We start from the raw sequence: 21,326 nt of genomic DNA, 5'->3' as shown, positions 1-21,326 counted from the left end.
CATAACTCTAGAAATACACATGGATGACACAAAATCTTCATTTGTCTAGAAGTACACTTTCGGATCGCACAAAAACTGATTGATTTGAGGGTGGGAAAATTCCTCCCAAAAATAGTTATACATAGCACTGGTTATTTGATCATAGTCAAAAAGGTCATGTGGTGAGAAAAGCAGAAAAATTATACAATAAAACTGATCCCCACGGCTTTAAAATATTAAATTCATGGAGGTACGTGTACTGGCCCAGATAGAGTTTTACAAGATTGAAAATATGCAAAAAATCACTTAGCACCAAGTAGGGAGGGAACTGTATTATTATTTACCAATACAGAACTTGCCAAATATATTTGATAAAACCTCCTCGGATATATCTTCCCCACTTATCTGTCCAAGTGACAATGCAGCATCCCTCAAATCAATTGTCCAAAAATCCATAGGTAGTTCTTCCTTTATTGATGATTGTAATCTCACAAGTGCTTCGTTGGTCCGAACAAGTTGTTCACATTGTCTCTGCAACATCAATGTGTCAAACAGATCAACACTTGGGGCATGTTTGGTTGGTCATAGAAAATAGAAATGCAACTAGACTTTGCATCCAGTTATGTTGCTATTTTCCATCTACCCATTTTCACAAATAAGTATAAAATCGCCTTTTACATCTAGTTTGAGTTTACCAAAACATAGATTCGTGGTAACAGGCTTTCCCACTGCCTGATTGATTCTTCCCAATGAAAAGGTTAAAAAATTGAAGCTAGACTTTGTGAGAGAGACAGAAAGCCAATATGATATCATACCTGATTGACGGTCCATCTGCGACCCCCAGCAGCAATGCCATCCATACCCACAATCTCCAAGACTGCCCTCTCTAAGTCTTGTAATCCTTGACTGGTTACAGCACATGTAAACACTTGTTTGCTGAAAATTTTGTGACTGTGCATTCCTTTGTCCCATTCAGTCTCTGCACAAGGCTTACAATCTATCTTGTTGACCACAAGGATTACCGGGGTTGAAGATCCAGTTGATTCCTGTCGTTACAGAAAGATTAAATAAAGATTGCAAACTAACATGCATTTTTTATTGTCTTACAACATGGTAGAAAATAACATTAGGAACCAGTTTAATGTCAAAATAAAGATATCATGTAATGTAAAATCTTTAGTGTTTTTGGTGCTTATGCTACAGGATGTCTTTTTCTTGTCGTGTAGTGTAACTCTAGCATCTAAGTGGCATTTTTGAGGAACTAGCTTCGTTTGATCCATGTAGTTGATCTCTCTATTTTTTTTTAAGACTTTTACTCTTGTAGTGACGAAAGGGATCCATGTCCACTCCACTCTTCTAGTTCAATGCTGCCTACTAGGCAGCATTATCCTGATGCTAACATTCCTCTCGAATGTCTCTTTCCAAATAAGAAAATGTTATATTTTTATCTTTATCAAATTATTAAATAGGGTTAAATAATTTTTTCTTCCCTAAAAATATAGCAAATTTTTATTTTAGTCCCTAAAAAATAAAACGGGATGTTTTCATCCTCACAAAATTTCATTTTGTTTTTGAAATTTCTTGAACATAGTAATATGGACATACAAAGATTGAACATAATAGATGGACATACAAAGGTTGAACAAAGTAGATGGACATAACATAGATACATCTTGAACATAAAAGAGTGATAGTCTTGACATTAATATGAACATAAATTGGCCATTAAGGACCAAAAAACAAAACGAAAAAGTTATGCGAGGATGAAAACATCCCCCGCTTTATTTTTTAGGGACTAAAGTCAAAATTCACTTATAATTTTAAGGACGAAAAACTTATTTAACCCTATTAAATATCATGAACAAGAGTACTAAATGGAATAAAGATAATTGTGGCAAAACCTTAGCGGATTGAATCCTTTCAAGAAGTTTGATGTCTTCAGAAGTCCACCCTTCAACAGCACTCACAGCCATGATAATTAAATCAGCACCTCTAGCAGCAGCTTCAGATCGCTCTACACCTATTAAGAGGATACATACATGTGGAGCAATATGGTTAAAGTAGCAAAACACTGATGGACATGCAGGCAACCAGATACCTCTAAATACTGCTTAATCAAATCAGGCAAAGTTGCTAGCCCTGTATCTAACTAATCTTATTTGATTTTCCAGGAGTTTCCATTTCAAAAAATTGAGAACTATTTGCAAGCCTATATAAAAATATTCAGCTTTTTAGTAATAATTCTATTTCTTTAATTGAGAAAGTTGAAGACGATTGTAAAACAACTAAACTAAGCCGTTTTATTTCAGTTATAGTCATTATAAAATCACAGTTTTATTTTATTATTTATTAAGTGTGCCATTTACTTATTATAAAATCACAGTTGATGGGACATCAAACAACCTGCAGCATACAGTACAGATTACAGAGAAGGAAAGTCTAACCAATTTTTTCCACAATGTCATCAGTGTCCCTGATGCCTGCAGTATCAAGAAGGGTTATGGGGATGCCGTTAATGTTGATACTTGCTTCAATCACATCTCGAGTTGTTCCAGCAATTTCAGTAACTATTGCTCTCTCACTCTGCATGCTACAAGAAATCATGCTCAATAAGTTAACTAATCATGAAGTAAAATATGCCAAGATGATTACTAACTATGGACTTCCCTTTGCCCAAACACACAAACATCTACTAGTTACACCCCTTAAATAAATTGTGGAGTTCAGAAGCCAATTAACCATCATAAAATAATGAAGTAAATTATTTCAATCTTTTAATACCAAAGCTAATACTAAAGATTCATCAAATAAATAAATTATCAAATTATAGTAGTAAATAAGTAAAGTAATTGGGACATACTTTGCTCCATGCATTAAGAAGGCTTGACTTGCCAACATTAGGACGGCCAACAATTGCTATCTGCAAGAATTTCATATTAAGATTAATAAGAGGGAAGTAAAGAACAGATATCATGAAATTCATATAAAAATAGACCCACATAGAATTCTTTTGGTTAAAAGAGAAAAGTTCTACACCTCTTACAACCTAAGGGCACTGTATGACAAATAAGCACTGGTTACAAAGTCAAGAGCTATCTTCTGTACCATATACCTGTAATCCAGATTGCAGAAGCTTGTCATAATTTGCTGTTTCCAATGCATTCTCAACATCTTGTGACATATGGTGTATTTTATCCATAATCCCATTCAAATCTAGAGGTGGCATCTCATCTTCGAAATCTAAACGAGCTTCAATCTCAGTGAGCAAGTCAATGCACTGATTTCTCAATGATCTGACAAGAGAAGAGAAACCACCCTGTCCAAGAAGATAACAGCTTTTTCAGCATCGAACAGTAACAAGAATAACACCAACACTCATAGATGAAACCAATAAACTAAGTCTGACATCTAACACAAGCAGATAACATCATGATATTGATACAGTAATAAAAAGAAGAAAACAAAATTGAGCTAGACATGCCTGGATTCCTTCCAGTGCTGCATCAGCAGCAGCCACAGATTTGGCCGCAATCAGTTTTCCAACATTTTCAGCCTGAGAGAGATCCAGACGACCATTTAGAAAAGCACGAAGAGTAAACTCTCCTGAAAGAACAAAACACAAATCACCAAATAGCAATGTACTCCATTCTACATATTAACATATATAAATAAATATCCACTTAATACGCACGTAAATGTGAATATTGCAGTACAGATTTATTAACGAAGCTTTCATTTAACAAGGTCTTCTTTGGATAAACAACTTAAATGAGTGTTTATAGACTTATCATATAAGTGCTTATGTATAAGCTATTTCTGTAACAAAATATGAAATAAAGTCAAATTATTTTCATATAAGTTTTAGGTCCTTTTTCGGTAAACAATTTAATTACGCGCTTTTAACATAAGCTCTTATCATATAGGTTCTTATGTATAAATTATTTCTAGAGCAAAAGATAAAACAATGACAAACTATTTTTATATAAGTTATAAGCTGTTTTCATAAGCTATACTAGATAACCTATGGAAATACAAATATCACAGTGCAGTCGTTTTATGCAGAATCTTTTTATGAAGCTTTCATCAAACAAGTAATGCCATGTTTGAATATTATACAACAACAACCAAGTCTTATCCCACGAAGTGGAGTCGGCTACATTGATCAAGTGACGTCATAATGCTCTACTATATATCATATCTCTATTCAATTTCAACTCATTAATCTCTAGATCTTTCTTAATGGTTTCCCTTATAGTTTTTGCATCCAGGGATTTAACTACCCTCCATCTGATTTACTCTTCTTCCTATAGAATCTACAGGTCTTCTCTCTACATGCTCAAAACAATTGAGCCGAGTTTCCTCCATTTTGATTTTCTACGATAGGTGCTACCCCAACTCTCTCTAATGTTGTCGTTTCTAATCTTATCATGTTTAGTCTTATCACACATCCTATATTGTCATTTCTTTTGGAAACTCGGTATCTGGTCCAATCGTCCACTAATGGGGGCCCAATTAAAGTCAGAGCAAAACTTTGTATAGACTGACCTAACACATGAATTGTTAGCACCTGGAGGATTCGAACCTAAAGACCTTAAGAAAAGCACACTCCGAGGTCATTTCTAATCCTAGCTTTTGAATAAACAGCTTAATTAAGCACTTGTAGCATAAGAGCTTATTATATAACTACTAACATATAAACAACATATACAATATAATCAAATCAAATTGTTTTCATATAAGTTATTTTCATAAACAAAACAATTCTAGAGAGATTATTAAAATAAGGCGAAAAGATAAGGATTAGGTTAATAACAATTAACATACCTGGTTGAGCAAGTGTTGCTCCAGCTTCTAAACAAATCCTAAGCACACGACGCAAACACACTTCATTCCCATGACACTGAAGTTCAACAACATCTTCACGAGTATACGACCTCGGTGCTAACATCGGCACCGCTATTACCTCATCAACAACATTTCCATCGAAATCCAAAACGACACCGTATTCAACAACATGACTAGTAGGCCGCCACATGTTTCTCGCGGGTCGGAAAACTCGACCCGCGATAGACACCGCGTGCGGACCCGAAAGACGAACGATTCCGACGGCGGCAGGGGGACCGCCTAAGGATGTTACAATGGCTGCAATTGTTGTTGAGTTTGCAACAACGTCGGTGTTGTTGTTTTCGTTGTCGATTTGTTCGAGTAAACGTTCGTCTTTGTTGGTGATAACGTTGTAACTGTAATTAGTTGAAGATGAAATGCGAGAAGAAAGAAGAGAGTGACGCCACGTGGCGGTAGTTGGTGGAGTGAAGAAACGGTTGTTGGTTTTGGTGTGTAGTATGCGACGAAATATAATGCGGAAAGAAGACATAGCCATGGCCATCGCTCTGGTTCTGCCTTTTGCTATCTGCTCTTGTTGATGTGTCTATCTATCGGTGAAGGATATTTTCGTTCCAAATGTTGCTCAATATGCCATTTGGATTACTACTTGGGTCGTACCTTTCTGTTGGTGTTTTTGTTTGATTTTGACTATTAATTTTTCCACCTATGACATTCTCATGCCTTTTTTTTTTTAAATACTCTTGGTTTGAATTAAGGGTATCTGTGGAGCGGTTTCGTTCAGTTTTGAGGCAAAAAATCGAGTAAACCCTCATTTGGGTCCCTGAAAGTGCACCTCGCTATCAGCCACATCCCTGGATCAATTAAACGAACCAAAATCTCCCCCAATGTCTGTTCCGTTAGTCAAATGCATCCAAAACGTTAACTTGGTGTTAACTGTGCTGATGTGTCCCTTATACTCATAGACGAGGGACCAAAATGACAACTGTCATGTTTCTGCCTTCATCTTCTTCAATCTTCTTCAATGCCCTCAATTCCTTCATCTTCTCCAACACTACTCATGAACTCATGCTCACCAACACCTATGCCCAGTAATGATCATATTCAAAATCAAAATTCAAAATTGATTTACCCCTTTATCTTCTTCTTCATCATCAATTCAAAATCCATAATCCAACAGCCCAAAACCATAATAAAAATTAAAAATCTTAAATTTCCTCTTGTTCATGCTCAAAATAGAAACAACACTCTTGTTCCTCTCCTGTCGTGGTTACGGCAAGTTGGGTGAAATTAGGGCGCACAATTTCAATTTAATTTATTTACAATTTATGATTGAATGATTCCATCGAAATTGAGAAGCAGTGGAGATGTGATCCAATCCAATAATTGAATTGAATCAAAGTAGGGTGATGTCGGATCGAAGGTGGTGATTCGGCACTTGCCTCCAACAATTACGCAAGACTCTCTTATGCCCTTAATTGACTCTTCCTTCGCTGGTCATTACAATTGGCTCTCTTTCCATCCTCCCAAAATTACCAGGTGCGTACTTTTACTAATTTTATTGCTCTTGTTGCTCAATTTAATTCAATTCAATTTTCTTAATCTCTTTCTTTCTTTCACTCAACCACAAGCATTCATCGTCATCATCATCATTCTCTAGAGCTTACATTGACTTCAATACCCCCGATGACGTTTTAGATTTTGCTCACTTCTTCATGCAACCTGTCACATGTAGGGAGGTGTGTTATTACCCAAGTTTAGGCATTTGTTTCCTGCAAAAGAATAGAGAATAATTATTAAACCGATAATTAAGAGATAACAGACTTGATGGTTGATATAGCAGAGATAATGATTGTAAATAACTTATTTTTGTCTTTTGGAATGTTTTGAGATGGAGGGTATGAAGGAAGATGAAGATATGAACTTGTTAATTTTTTCAAGAAGATGGAGGGATATTACATTCATTCAGGTCCCTCTCCAATCACACTTAACGTCCAGTTAATGTTTTGGATGCATTTGACTAACGGAACATATATTGGGGGAGTTTTTGGTTTGTTTAATTGATCCAGGGATGTGGCTGATAGCGAGGTGAACTTTCAGGGACCCAAATGAGGGTTTACTCCAAAAAAATCATCCAAACTGCAAGATAAAAAAGTATGCAGTTTGGTTTGGTTCGATTGACTATTAAAATAAAATCTAAATCAAACCAATGCGGTTTGGATTGGATCGGTTGGTGCGGTTTTTTTTATACAATAGTTTTTTTTTGTATTCAACATTAAAATCAAATTAAAAAGATGAAACACAACATATTTTTAGCAATATTTTAAATTTCATCCAACATTACAATTTTATTTTAATCCAATAATGTTTCCAAAGAAATACAAAAGACTAAATTTTTTATCATTCTCTATGAGTTCAAGTAGCACATAAATATATTTTTGAATGAAAAAGAAAAGAACAAACTTAACAAGAGAAAAATATGTATTTTATTAAAGTTTTCATTGAGTTTCTATGAGTATTGGTCTAGGTGATATATATTTAATTAGTGTTTTTCTTATATTGCGGTTTGGTTTGGTTTAGTTCGGTTGGTAAAATCAAAACCACAAACCAAACCAAACCATGTGGTTGAGTTAAAAAATGATTCGAATACATCCGAACCAAATGCGGTTTCGGTTTTGGATTGGTTCGGTTTGCGGGTTTCTATTGGATTGGTTCAGTTTTAAACACTCCTAATTTGAATTATATAATTCTAACACAGTTTGTAGGAGTTTGAATTATATAATCCAAAATATGCTTATATATAAGCTGCAAGCAATCAACATTTCTCACATTTCAGCAGTTTTGAACTTTGCTTTTAAAAACAACAAAAAATACAAAAAAAGGTAAAACATGTCAAATAAAATCAAAAAATTATAAAAATACCACTAAAAAATTCTAAAAATTAAATAAAACTAATACAATATTTTTCGGATTTTTCTGAAAATATGAAAAATTTAAAAAAAATGAAAAATGGGTCTAAACAATGAAATTTTGGATTTTGAGGGGCAGAGTCCCATAAGAAGTTTCTTCAAAGGGAGTCTTGATCCTTGATTTTTTCCTGATTTTATGGCCAAGTTTCGAAGCAATTCTATCAAATATCGTTTTTTTGACTAGAAACAACTAACAATGACCTAAAACAGATATATGAGAGTTAGGAAGATTAATATGGTCCTTGAAATGACTATCCATGTTACAAGCATATTCAGAATTTGTGCTGATACAGTTTGGATTATATAATCCGAACTATTTTGCCCTTGAATAAGGATATTTATGGGGTGTTCGGATTCTATAATCTGGAAAAAAAACAATGAACGCGCTCTATTTTTTGGGGTTTTCGGATTATAAAACCCGAATTGGTGAAAAACTCATTTTTTTTTTCATCCTATAACAAAGGAAAAACTCAGTTCAGATTCTAAAATCCGAAAATCACAAGGGCATTTTTGAAAAATTTATAAGGCGCGTGAGAACCTCATCGGGTGGGAAAATTTTTTCCTTCGGTTTGGTCGTAACTTGTCATTCGATTATTTTATAGAAAATGTGAGTAAATTGATAAGTATATTAAACAACCATCTTTTGAAGATTGCTATATAGACACTTAACAATCGCTCACTAACGGTTAAAACACCCTCATTCATAGTTAATCCTTGTTCAGAAGCTTTTTAATCAATAAAATGATTTGAAAAGTGATGAACGGTAGTTAACTATTGTTTGCTGCTTGGTGGTTAAATATGATAGTTAACTATCGTTTGGAGTATTTTTTTTAGATGATTGTGAGTAATTGCTAGGTTACTAAAGAGCAATCCCCCAAATCTTTTGTTTTTTACCCATAGTCCTGGCTCACTAGGCCCATTCAAATGACGTTGGCCCGTCATTCACTTCTCATCCAGGCCCAAGCAAAAATGTTTTCGTTTCAAACTTTTTATTCAGGAAAGAAATTTACTGCATGCACGCCCTTTGTACTTCCTACACCTTTAATTTTCATTTTTTACAAAGGATACATTGTGATTGGGGTCGAATTTCTATTTGGAAAAATATTAATTATGATTTTTATCTTTTGATTCTAATCTGGATATAAATTCAAATGACTTTCATCCTCGTGCACCTTTATTTTCTTTTTTTAGAAAGCTCTCGTGTTTCTTGAGTGGTCACTTTTACTTATACTTTATGGTGGTGGGGGACTCAATTGATTTAAGTTAAGGGATACAAAGTGGTTTAAGCTAGAGGTAATGGGTTCAAAATTAGACGAATAAGAAAATATTAATCTAATAGTTAATTATTACTAACATTTCTCGATAAAAAAAATCTCATACTTTAAGAGAAGACGACAAATATTTTGATTGATTAACTATGTTTGGTCCTATTGAATACTAATGTTGATTTCTCAAAAATGTGGGATTCCTCGTCTCCTCATTTAAACATTATCTTGTTTGCGGACATTTTTGGAGTGTTTAGGTAGAGAATTTCTTAGTTTTCTTTTCTTGCTCTTTAATTTTCCACTTAATAAACAAAAATGGGGCTAAGAAACCCTATTATTTTACATTTTAATCAATTAGATCTAATATTAAGAACTCATCAAGTATTTTTTTCCTAGCTAGTGGAAAAACCAGAATATAAAGAAAAGCTAGGACGAAAAGTTCTTAAGTTTAAAAAGTAAAACATGGGTTTTAATATTAGGGTTAATATGTTTTTACCCCCCTGTAATTTGGGCGAGTTTCGGTTTACCCTCTGTAAAAAAAAAGTTTAGATTCCAACCCTATAATTTGAAGATTCTTCACAAAACACCATTGTAATATGAAGATTCTTCACAAAACACCCCTGACCCCATTCAGACACTGATGTAGCATGCCACTGTGTAATTATTTTAAGAGATATTCTTGCATGAACTTTCATCCAACACATTATTCTTACACCCAACCAATTAAAATATGACACATGTTATTAACTTTAAAAAAATGTGATTTTAATTAAGGAAATGGAAACATAATTGGTGGTGGGTGGTTCTTGTCGGTTAAAGAAAGTGGAAAAAGGAGAGAGAAATATTAAAAATAATGAGAAAAAATTCTGATACTAATTCTTTTTATTATTTTAATGAGGTGTATGACTTTAATTGGTTGAGTGTAAAAATGATATGTTGGGAAAGAGTTCACGTAAGAATTTTTCTTGATTTTAATTTTATTTTTTTTAAAACCTGACACGTGTGTAATGGACACTGATGTGGCACGCCACTGTGTAATTATTTTTATTTTTATTTTTTTAAAACCTGACATTTGTGTAATGGTTTAAAAAAATAATTTTAAAAAGATAAAAAAAACTGAAAATTAATTTTCAAAAATTTAAAAATAAGAAGAAAAAAAATCGATTTAAAAAAAACGAAAAAAATTGGATTTTTTTTCAAAAAATAAAAAAATTCAAAAAAAATTAATATTTTTTTACCAAAACATTCAAAAATTAGCTTATATTATTTTTTTCGAATATTTTTAAAATTCTAGTTTAATTTGGATTTTTTAAAAAAATTTCAAAAGTTTCAAAATACAGTAAATTTAGGAATTTTTTATTTTTTATATAATATTTTGGGATATATATATAAAGAAAACAACATCTTTCAGCTCTTTTGGACTGACTGTTTCTTTTCAAAAATGCCCTCACTTTTCAATAGAAATAACACATGTAACAAATAGATAAGAATAAATTTAAATATTAAAAAAATTTCCAGATTTTTTTAATCCTCAATTTTTAAATATTAAAAAATATTCTCAAATCTGTAACACATTGTAAAAAAAAATTTGGAATAAAATTTTTGAAAAAAAAAATCTGAATTTTCCTAAATTTTGGAATAAATTTGTATCCAGATTTTTAAAAATAAAAATATTTTCCAGATTTTATTTTTGTTGAGAAAATTTAAAAAACTTCTTTTCAAAAAAAATCTGTTTTAAATTTCGAATAATATATATTTCCAGATTTTCAAAAATAATTTGAATTTTTTTTTGAAATATATATTTCAAAATTTTCGAAAAATATATATTAAAATTTTTTGGAAAATATTTTTCGAATAAAAAAAAATCTTGACATTTTTTTATTTTTACAAATTTTTTTTTAAAAAAAAATTGGCACAAATGCCATGTGTACCTTTTAAAAAATGAAAAATAAAATTAATTATACAATCAGCACGCCACATAATCAGATATACACAGTCAGTATGCCACTCAGCTCGCCACGTCAGCAATTCTGCACAGTCACATGGGTCAGGGGCTAAAATCAAAGAATCTTATTTTACAGGGTTGGAATCTAATTTTTTTTTACAGGGGTTAAATCGGAACTCGCCCAAATTACAGGGGTAAAAACATATTAACCCTTAATATTATTATTATATCTCCTACGATTAGCATAGTAGGTGGTGCTCGAGACAAATACTAATGTTAGCTCTTGCATGAATGAAGTCGCAAAAGAAGGCCAGGTTCATACAACCAAACTTTGTAAAAAGTCAGAAAGAAAAAGAAATTGCAACGTGTGGAATCGAATATAGAAAGTGCAATAATTCTTTAAAAAATGCTTTTCATTTTGATTTTATGTGCATGTTTGGAATATTGGTGAGGTTGGTGGCACCATATGTGGTCCCGCCGAAGCTACACTTTACAATTTTGAAGAATCGCATTGAGATTGATATTGTAACTCAAGTATGTGATGGGTAGCACTTTGGTGCCATTAATGACACCGTGTCATTAAATTTGGGTCACACAAACACATTGTCATTGCATCTGGGCCACACAACACATCTATCTTGGTGCCATTAATGACTCAGATTTTGGCACGGTGCCATTAATGGCACCAAAGTGCTACCCGTATGTGATGGTTAATGCAACCAGATCCAAACATATGGTAAACTTATCAATAGTGTATATATATAAAATAAGATTTTTTATGCCACGTGTCACTTCCACATTCATTCTCAATATTTTTATTATTTTTTCTATTTTTAAAAACCAATATTTTATTTAACATAAATATCTCAACCAACATTTTCATCTTATCCACTCAATATTTTCTTTAAATTTTTATTGAATTTCTAATATTTTATGTAGCAGAAATATCTCAACAAACTGTACATAATACTTTCAACAAAGTTTACATATATGATCTTATTTTATAATTAAAAGACTCCAATTTGTTTATTTGTTTTTAGGAAAAGAAGCTTCAATTAATTATTACTAATCTTTTAGCACTATATCATTCAATTAGTTTTTATGTTCGAGGGAAAAAAAGGTTCGATTAGTTTTTTTTTTGATAAAAAAAAGGTTCGATTAGTTATTATGTTATCTTTTAGCAGCATATTCTAATGCAAATGTTAACTATAAATAAATAAATTTTCGTTAATCACATATTTACATATTTTGAGCACAAGCAAAGTCCCCAAACCTTCTTTTCATCTAACATTTTTCCTTCTTCAGGTTTGCCAAACATTAATTTTATTATTTCTCATACATATACTTTGATATATATATATATATATATATATATTCCAATCACTTTCTTCCCTTTTAATTGATTTTTCTCTCTCATACGCATGGGCCACGAAACAAACCCATGACCACATGTTTAAAGGGACCCAAAACTCTTACCACTTGGACTAATTCATTATTGATTTTGTTACACTTTTTATTCTTGTATTGGACATTCATCTCATCATTTATATTTATTTTTATGATATTATTATAATTGTAAATTTAAATAAATTCAATCTAATATACTGACACGTGTATTCGTGCACACAAACTTATAAAACTTATTTAATATCTAACCCAGGCAACGCCGGGTCTCTAAACTAGTTTTAAATTAAAATACAATTTGAAATCAGATTTTGAATATCTGCAGTTCAAATATATACGAAGAGAAACTTCACCATTAGACTTTGATCAAAATATTATCTGATCAATCCAATATATGTGTCAAACTTTTAGGCTTACGGCATTTGACAAGTTCATATAAAATTAGAAATTAACAATTTCATTTGTTGAGTTAAAAAATCACCGGATTTATACAATTTCATATATTAGGATTATAGCCAAATATTGTTGATTTACTTTATAGGTCATGCTAATGGGTGTTCCGAGCAAGGGCGGATCAACATAGGTGGGCACTTGCACACCCTGAGTTTCAAAAATTTAGAATAAATATCCTACTTTTTACTTTTTGCAGACCCTGGATTTTATATTTTGCACCATAGTTCAGCTTATGACACATCCTAACTTTCATGGCCCAACAGTTTTTCTATCTCACCTTCTTATGACATGGCCGAACTTGAATTGAATTGTTTTACTTACGAGTAGTGATATTTGTACAACTCTTTAGTACAACTTTTATGACAACTTTGGTTTTCTCTCTTTTGATTGATCAAAAATAATAGAGAGAGAAAAAGGAAGAGAGAATAAGAAGATAATGTGAGTATGAGAGAGAAAGTTGTTAAAAAGTTGTTAGAAAATGATTGTACAAATATCATTTCTTCTCTTTGCTTATCCTTTGTCTTTTACTTTTTAAGTCATTAGATTTTCTTTCCATTTTCTTATTAGTAATGTTTAAAGTTTCTCTTTTAAATTTCAAGGCTAAAATAATATGGATCACACATGGATGAGAAATCGAATTCATTCTCTTAGGCTTTGTTTGCGAGTTTGGAGGGGAAGGGAGGGGAAAACTTGAGAATAATGGAATGAGCAAGTGGAAGAAATAGAAGAAAATGAGAGGGGAGGGTTTGTATGAATTTTTCAAATTTAGTTTGTGTTGTTTTAATATTTTTAAAATTAAAAATATAGTAATCATATGCATTAATTTATCATTCTCTAAAAAAAACTCTTTTAAATTTTTTTGAAATATTTCTCAATTTTCCCTCATATTTTCCACCCCTCAAAGTTTTCCCCTCCCCTCCCAGACAAAGCCTTAGTCACAAAGCCAAGGTTATTGTTGAGGTTACTTTCTAAAACTAAAATAGAGTTTAACTTATATATATTGTATAATAAATTTATACACATCATTGAATGTACATGTAAAACTTTGTTACATTGACGATGTTTATAAATTAAACTCATAAACTATATATAATTCGTTAATTCATAAGTTTTGATATACATTGATGATGTTTTGATATCCAAGAACTAGTGGCGTATCCGCACCCCCCTGACCCAGGATCCTGGATACGCCCCTGGTTCCGAGACACTAGTTAAGGATATTAAAAAAGAAAGTTATTACTAAAAACTTTTTATAGATTTATTTCACAATTTTCAATACAATAACTACTATATAATTTTTTTTAATATCCTTAACCAGTGCCCTGGGCACCGGTTAACATTTGCTTTATTTTATTCAATGGAGGGAAGTTAGACTCAAAACAAAAAATAAAATCGGCTAAAATATGGTTTTAGTCCCTGCAAATATGCCTCGTTTTGGTTTTAGTCCTTGTAAAAAAAAATTTGTTTTTGGTCCCTGCGATTTTTTTTGTTTTTTAAAATAGACCCTGACCCCATTTTTGTGATGATTTGCATACGTGGCACATGATGACTGAACCCATTTTGTAGTTTTTGGTCCCTGCAAAATATTGCTTTTTAAAAAAGTCCCTGCAAAATATTTTGTTTTTTAAAATAGTCCCTCCAGGGACTATTTTAAAAAACAAAAAATTTTGCAGGGACCAAAAACAATTTTTTTTTACAGAGACTAAAACCAAAATGAGGCATATTTGCAGGGACTAAAACCATATTTTGCGAATAAAATCTAAGTCTAAGCGGGGTGTCAAGCGTCATAGCATCATGCAACAACAACATAGCTCCCTCCAATGAGAGGGAACGAACAAATTTTGTAGATTTTGCATAGATTACGAGGCTTTCATCTATGGGATGGGATGAATGGAGATCAATGAAGTTTGGTTTAATTTTAATGGAAGATACTAGTATCTAAAAGCATTGTAAACAAATTTTCAAATCCAACAAGGAGAAATGTCCAACTTTAAGTACCTAAGATAAATTGACTTATGTGGAGAAACATGTAGAAAACCCAAAAATTAAATTAAATTGGAGGAATGAAAATAGGAAAAAAAATTCTTTAAGCACTTTAATCAAAATTTGTTGATTTCACGAGATGAAAAACATATTTAATTAGCTTTGTATGTATCTCTAAGTACCAATTTAAATACTCAATGCCTATGAAAATTTACCATTTATGAGATGAGATGCAATCCTTAAATTCACTAAATTTTCGAAGGGAATAATCTCAACAGTTGTGTGAAGATATCACCCTTGGAAACCAAAGTTTAGATGCTCAAGTTGATTTGTATATATTTAATGAATGCATTTTTTGGTATAATAATCAGCCAACATGTTGCAGAAATTAATCTCTCCATATGTATAGCATTAAATAAATGGATCTCAAAATTCTCTATTGAGAATGGAACAAACTCAAGACTTTTAATTAAGTGGAAATAATGTATCATCTCAAATTCTCATCCAAATGCTTTAACAAATGTTAGTAGACCATATACAGTACATAGTAGTAATACGTTAAATACAATGGTTTAAGATATGAAGCCTTGAAAAATAAAGGGTTAATTATGTTTCTAGTCCCTATAAAATAGCGACCTTGTAAATTTAGTCCTTACTTAATTTTAATAGCATTTTTAGTCCCTATAAAAAAAATTTACTTATAATTTAGTCCCTGCTAAAACAAAGTTTGATTAATTATCATTAAACTCTTAAATTTTTGAACGATTTTTTTAAGACAAGATTAGAACACTATGAAAGGTTCGTTTACTAAAATTTAGAATTTTCTGACATGAAATGAATTAAATATGAATTTTTTAAAACGACAAAAGTTAAAGATAAAAAGTAATAAAATCTGGATGTAGAAATCAAATTTTGCGATAATTTTTTGCGTAGGAACTTTTAGTAATGTTCTAAACATGTCTGCAAAAAATTGTTCAAAAATTTAAGAGTTTAAGCATAAATTAAACAAATTTGAATTGAGTAGGGACTAATACTCAGTGCAGAAAAACAAAATTAGGGACTAAAAATGCTATTAAAATTAAGTAAGGACTAAACTCACAAGGTCGCTATTTTATAGGGACTAGAAACATAATTAACCCAAAAATAAATTATAATGACCAATGCCAAAATTTGTTGATTTTACTTACTGGAAACAAACATTTAACCCATTTCTCAACTATTCAAATCCTTAAAATAGTTCCCTCGAAAAAAAAAAAAATCCTTAAAATAGTTTTGTCAAAACTTTAAGGCACTCAAACTTTAATATGCTAGTGTCATTCAAAGCTCAAACTGATGAAGCCCCCTTTAACAAGAATTGCCAACACTAAATGGAAGAAAAAAGTTAACATTTTGTTGCATCATACACCTTTTATGAAAACCTCTAATGAAATGAGAGGGATAGAAGAACATCTCTTAAGAAAATGAGACCATCCTTAATTAATACAATGTTACAAATACAAATACAAATACATGCAGGCACCCGTGTTAGCTTTCTATGGACTAAATATGTCAAAGAAAAATCTAGGGGACTAGTTAATGATTATTGTGTGTGTGCACAACTGGTGCACTTTTTGTTTCTTTTATTTTCTTTAATTTAATTTCCCCACCTTAGGATAAGGATCTCTGGAGTATAATATATAGTCCCCTTTCTACTAACTTTTGTTAGTGATATCATATCATATAATATAATATCTCTCATCTTTAGTATCTTTCATCCTTTTGACTTTGCTATCATCTACTAAGCTGAAATGAAAACCACTATGCCATTGTCCATTTCATCATTCTCACATTCCAATTTTCTCTCTTAACTGAATTTTTCATGGGTTCACATCTAGCTTTGGAGCACAATTTGCAACAGCTGCTGCAACAGTGAGGAAAATATTGTCCTGACCAATTATGTTAGCCAAATTTGATGTGTAAAGTTTGTCTGTCACTGCTGAACCAGGATTTGCCAGAACAAGCTGCTCAAACAAGAAACATACTCTTGGTAAGAATTAACATATTAGCTTGTCCTATCCTATAGTATCATAATTTATATCATATAGTATATAAATGAACCAAGCTTCTTCATATACATAAATGGTAAATCCTAGCAGACATGATTAATTTTGTTACCTGAACACTTCTTTTTTCAAGACTTCTATGTAACTCTTCAAAGGCATGGATGCCACTCGTATCGATGTCAGTAACCGCTGCAACATATAATCACAATTTGTTAGTCTAAAACAAATTACTCAAGGAATATGAGGCTAAAACAAATTAAGGACAAAAATAAGTATATACTAACGTGACATTTCAACTATCAAAAATTGAATTCTTGTGTGGTAGTCTCCTTTCACTGCTTCTTCATCCGTTAGCCATCTTAATATTCTGCAAGAAATTACAATCTTAAGTCTCAAGAAAAAGTTCAAATTGGATTGTTTCAATGTATAAACAAAGGAGGAAGATATTATGTACCTTTCTTTAACATAGTTGGAGTTGGAAAAATATATAGCAGAATCAACTCTTACAATCATTACACCTGGAACCTTACTAGCTTCTGTGTATTGTTGGATGTTTCTATAGACAGATGTCCCAGGAATCTTCCCCAAAATAGCAGTTCTTGGCCTTGTCACTTGTAATAGGATCTTTGCAAAAGATATTGAAACCTGTCACAAAAATAAGGTCTCATTAAAACTTCTAGTTACTCTCATGTGTTTTTTAGTTTTAATATTATTTCATATTTTCATTTATCTAAAAATGTATTCCTTGTTTAAATTGCTGTGATATTATTTGTTTACTTAGCAATGTCATAAATTATAATAAAGTACATAGACTCCGGTTATGCTATGCGAGAATCTAAAATTTTTACTTAGCTTGTGTTTCAAGTCAATTTGTTCTTGTCCTACTTAGTCCTAGTCTTTAAATTTAAGGTTGGCTGAAGAATATTATGTCTTATGTACACCCCTATTAGGAATTACTTTGACAATTAAGAGCATAGTATAACTAAGATTTGGTACTTACAGCGATTAGAAGTCCTATCTCAACAGAGACGAAAACAACCCCAAAGAATGCTCCCATGCAAGCAACAAAATCGAATTTATCAGTCTTCCATATCAAAATTGCTGCCTGATAGTCCACAAGACTGATGACAGCAGAAATGATGATGGCGGCGAGAATGGCATTTGGAGTGTATTTAAAAAGAGGAGTGATGAATTGCAGTGTCAAAAAAACAACTATTGACATCACAATATTAGAGACTGCAGTTTGGCAGCCAGCCATGTAATTTACCGCCGACCGAGAGAAAGAACCTGAAAGGGAAAAAAATCGATCAGATGCTAAAATAGTCTAAACAAACATACTCTCAACTTCTGTTCATGTTGCATAAATCGTCAATTTAGTCCATAAAATTGTAGATGTATGAAGATGACAATTTAATCTCTGAAATCACCGAAATTAAAAACTGTTGTCTGAAATTGAAAACTCTCGATTAAATGTTGTCTTTGATCTTACCAGTTGCCACATAACAAGAAGTCATAGAACCAACGACATTCATTGTTCCTAACGCTACCATTTCTCTGTTTCCATCTAATTGATAATCCTTCATAGATGCAAATGTTCTTCCAATAGCTATGGCTTCCTAAAAACCAAAATGCAATAGTTTAATTAGAAAACTGTTGAAGTAAATGGAGAAATACTCATAAAGAGAGGTACTAGTATTCATTTTTACTTACCGTCAGTGCAATCATGCCTGCCATGACGCCAATTTTAAAACCTTTCCCAAGGTAATCGCCGCTAAAATAAATTTCATGAACAGATGAAGGATTGATCCCTTTCTCTATGTGATTTACCTTCACATATCAATGGTCAAAAACTTTAGTTCTATGGTAATTAAGACTATATGTGACAACATTCACATTCTACAGTATTAATCAGAATGTGAATGGAAATAGTACATATACTTACAATTTCTACTCCTTGTTTATCTGCGCGTGTTATGAATACAAAAAAAGTGGACAATACAACTGATATCAATGGGGCAATTGCTGGCACCCAGAAGAATTTCTTGTTCTTCTTTCCCTAATCAACACAACATGAAATAATTAGTAAAAACTTTTATAGTCCTAAATATTTCAGATATAATAATAAGATGAAGTAGGGAGTTTAATGTCATACAATAAATTTGGCGACCAGAAGGAAACTCAAAAAGCTTGCTCCGATTAATATAGTTTGCCAGTTCCACTGCAAAATGTTAAATATTATATCATCAATCAGTTTTGCACTTGCAAACATACACACTGGTAGGAAATTTTAATATTAGGCAGGGACTTCTTCAGATTAGTTTACACTGTCTCATTTTCTTATTTAGTTAATAACTTGCTTGTTCATATTGATTGAGAGAGAGAGAGAGAGATAGCATACTCCATGTTTGGCTGATGAGAATACTGCCTTCAACACGGAGATAATATCAGTTTTCGTTGTGAACATTTTAGTTTTAATTCCAAGGAAACCCTTTAGCTGTTGAAGGGCAATTGTGATAGCAGCACCCCCCATAAAACCGACAATAGCAGCATGGGATAGGAAGTCAATCAAGAATCCTAATCTGGTTTTTTGACAGAAAACAGAAGAACCGATTCAGTTATAAGATCATCATAGTATATTAAGTAGTGTAACATTAGTAGCAGCTGGTAGTACATGTATATCCGGTGTCTGTGTTAGTGCTTCGTATAATATACCTGAAAATCCCAAGAGTTGCTTGTGTAATCCCAGCAAAAAAAGTGGCAGTAAAAGCTAGACGTCGATATTCTTCTGCATGCGTAACAGGATCAATCTCATTACTAAGCAATGTCCCCAACAAGAGAGAAACCACTGCCACTGGTCCTATTGCTATATCGCGAGAACTACCCATGAAAGCATAAATAAGTGGTGGAACAAAGCTTGAATCTGTAAAAGGGTATATCAAAATATAACAAAATTTCAGTTCAGCATCCAAAACACTTATAAAAAAAAATCTTGGAATTGAAGAAAAGAGTCTTACATAGTCCATACTGTGGTGCCAAATGTGCAAGCTTAGAGTATCCAATATCCTATTTTTCAAACCAAGTATAAGAACATCAAATATGTAACAAATAATAATATGAATTTTAATTGTGTATTAGCATCATAAGTCAAAATTACCTGAGGTATGCAAAGACTTGCAATAGTTAGACCAGCTATTATATCTCCCCTAAATTTTTTAAGATTGTAACTTCTCCCCCAGTTAAGTATAGGGAATATGAACTCAATACCAAGTATCAACTTTTTTGATGTACTTTGGTCTTTGAAAGATCTTAGAGGATCGTCAGCAAAGAATGTTTCTTTTACAGTGTATTGGAATTCCTTGAATAAGTTCTGTTTTGGAGGAATTGCAACTTTGTAAGCATATGGTTGTTGATCATATGAAGCTGACAAACTTCTCTCATCCATCTTGTTTTTGTCTGTATCTTTATCAGTTGGAGAATCCATTGGAGACATCAACAGTGACCTTCAATCTGTTATTATATAGGGAAAAGTCATAACCAGTGATGCCAATAAAGTCTAACCGTAACATTAAATTACAATATATAATATGGTTCATAAATATTGCATGCAAAGTCTACCATGTTGCTTACACCTCAACTAGATAGTTCATAAATGAGACATAATATAAAACTTTGAGATGTAGATTGATGATAAAATATAGGCAATTTCTATGGTGGACTGATAATTAAAAATTATCAGAGATTTGAACAACGGTTGACGACGTTTCTTAGAAGTAGAAACTCATGGTCCTCCTCGTTTATATAGTTGGATAAAATAAATGTTAGGATATAAGGTGAAATTTGAGACATCCTTATTCATTTTTCCTTGTTTTTGTTTAACCGACACTGATCAAATATTTGACTCATCTGTGAGCTTCTACTGACGATGTTTTGAACGATTTTCAAATATCTAAGTACGTTGGATCACTTATAATTTGCCAAAAGTAGATCCTACATAGAGAATTTTGTTTAAGAGTTCAGCTAACCTGAACAGAAGATTTGAATGGTCACTGGTTCAATCAGCAATGCCTTATTGAGCAGGAAAGAAGTTGTGAAGCTGTGGATTATATAACTTCGATGACTTTATCTTTGAGTCAATGATCTCAAGCTGAAAACGAAAACTTAACCAATTAATGTGTGAAACGGATCCTATACTTATCAAATTATGCATTTAAATTTGAATGCATAATTTTCAATCACTACCAAACAATAACCATAGATGGAATTTTCTCAAGTCATATGGTCCTATAGCAATTTAGTAACTGCAGTAAAACAAGAAGACTAACAGACAGTAAATACATGACAATCAGGCATTAGCAGTGTATTGCTTTGACTTTTAAAAACCATCACAAAGTCATGAAGTTTGAAAAAGAGAGACAGCAAAGTTAAATCCAGGTCAACCACAATC

At 32.1% G+C, this 21,326-nt stretch overlaps 2 protein-coding genes and 1 long non-coding RNA gene across 6 annotated transcripts; 1 reads left to right on the top strand and 2 right to left on the bottom strand.

Annotated features, from left to right (window-relative positions):
- Positions 1-64: 64 nt before the first annotated feature.
- Positions 65-5,412, bottom strand: LOC146940127 (tRNA modification GTPase). The gene is made up of 8 exons (XM_085753739.1): positions 4,804-5,412; positions 3,461-3,582; positions 3,092-3,295; positions 2,840-2,899; positions 2,424-2,562; positions 1,881-1,999; positions 795-1,025; positions 65-510 (listed from the first exon to the last, which is right to left on the bottom strand). Exons 1-8 carry the CDS (start codon positions 5,363-5,365, stop codon positions 316-318), a joined length of 1,632 nt encoding a protein of 543 aa, XP_085609865.1. The 5' UTR covers positions 5,366-5,412; the 3' UTR covers positions 65-315.
- Positions 5,413-16,246: 10,834 nt separating this feature from the next.
- On the bottom strand, positions 16,247-20,957 carry LOC146940125 (sulfate transporter 1.3-like). 4 transcript variants are annotated; one of them, XM_085753738.1, is made up of 14 exons: positions 20,498-20,957; positions 20,037-20,389; positions 19,897-19,945; positions 19,595-19,802; positions 19,281-19,461; positions 19,035-19,100; positions 18,825-18,938; positions 18,593-18,709; positions 18,372-18,498; positions 17,883-18,169; positions 17,337-17,527; positions 17,167-17,249; positions 16,995-17,071; positions 16,247-16,840 (listed from the first exon to the last, which is right to left on the bottom strand). In XM_085753738.1, exons 2-14 carry the CDS (start codon positions 20,370-20,372, stop codon positions 16,697-16,699), a joined length of 1,980 nt encoding a protein of 659 aa, XP_085609864.1. In that variant the 5' UTR covers positions 20,373-20,389; positions 20,498-20,957; the 3' UTR covers positions 16,247-16,696. The 4 variants fall into 4 exon arrangements, with proteins under 4 accessions (XP_085609864.1, XP_085609863.1, XP_085609862.1 ...); XM_085753737.1 differs by having other exon boundaries at positions 20,905-20,957; XM_085753736.1 differs by having other exon boundaries at positions 17,167-17,527.
- LOC146940126 (uncharacterized) lies at positions 16,729-17,608 on the top strand. The gene is made up of 2 exons (XR_015031892.1): positions 16,729-16,866; positions 17,445-17,608. It is a non-coding gene; the product is annotated as an uncharacterized LOC146940126 (long non-coding RNA).
- Positions 20,958-21,326: the final 369 nt, after the last annotated feature.

Source organism: Medicago sativa, chromosome 3 (genome assembly GCF_051527215.1).
Source record: "Medicago sativa cultivar Bolivia chromosome 3, Bolivia_mono, whole genome shotgun sequence".
Taxonomy (NCBI): Eukaryota; Viridiplantae; Streptophyta; class Magnoliopsida; order Fabales; family Fabaceae; genus Medicago; species Medicago sativa.
Note: the sequence above shows the minus strand (reverse complement) of the source record. Positions and strands in the feature narration are given on the sequence as shown.

Excerpts from the sequence above, each read along its gene's own strand:
- LOC146940125 (XM_085753736.1), bottom strand. The coding sequence starts at position 20,372 with ATGTCTCCAATGGATTCTCCAACTGATAAAGATACAGACAAAAACAAG. Across the intron at positions 19,803-19,896 it reads GGCACCACAGTATGGACTAT|ATTCAAGCTTTGTTCCACCA; the intron begins GTAAGACTCTTT and ends ACCCTTTTACAG. Across the intron at positions 17,072-17,166 it reads TTTGATAGTTGAAATGTCAC|CGGTTACTGACATCGATACG; the intron begins GTTAGTATATAC and ends TATATGTTGCAG.
- LOC146940127 (XM_085753739.1), bottom strand. The coding sequence starts at position 5,365 with ATGGCCATGGCTATGTCTTCTTTCCGCATTATATTTCGTCGCATACTA. Across the intron at positions 3,296-3,460 it reads CAGCACTGGAAGGAATCCAG|GGTGGTTTCTCTTCTCTTGT; the intron begins GCATGTCTAGCT and ends CTTCTTGGACAG. Across the intron at positions 2,900-3,091 it reads TTCTGCAATCTGGATTACAG|ATAGCAATTGTTGGCCGTCC; the intron begins GTATATGGTACA and ends AAATTCTTGCAG.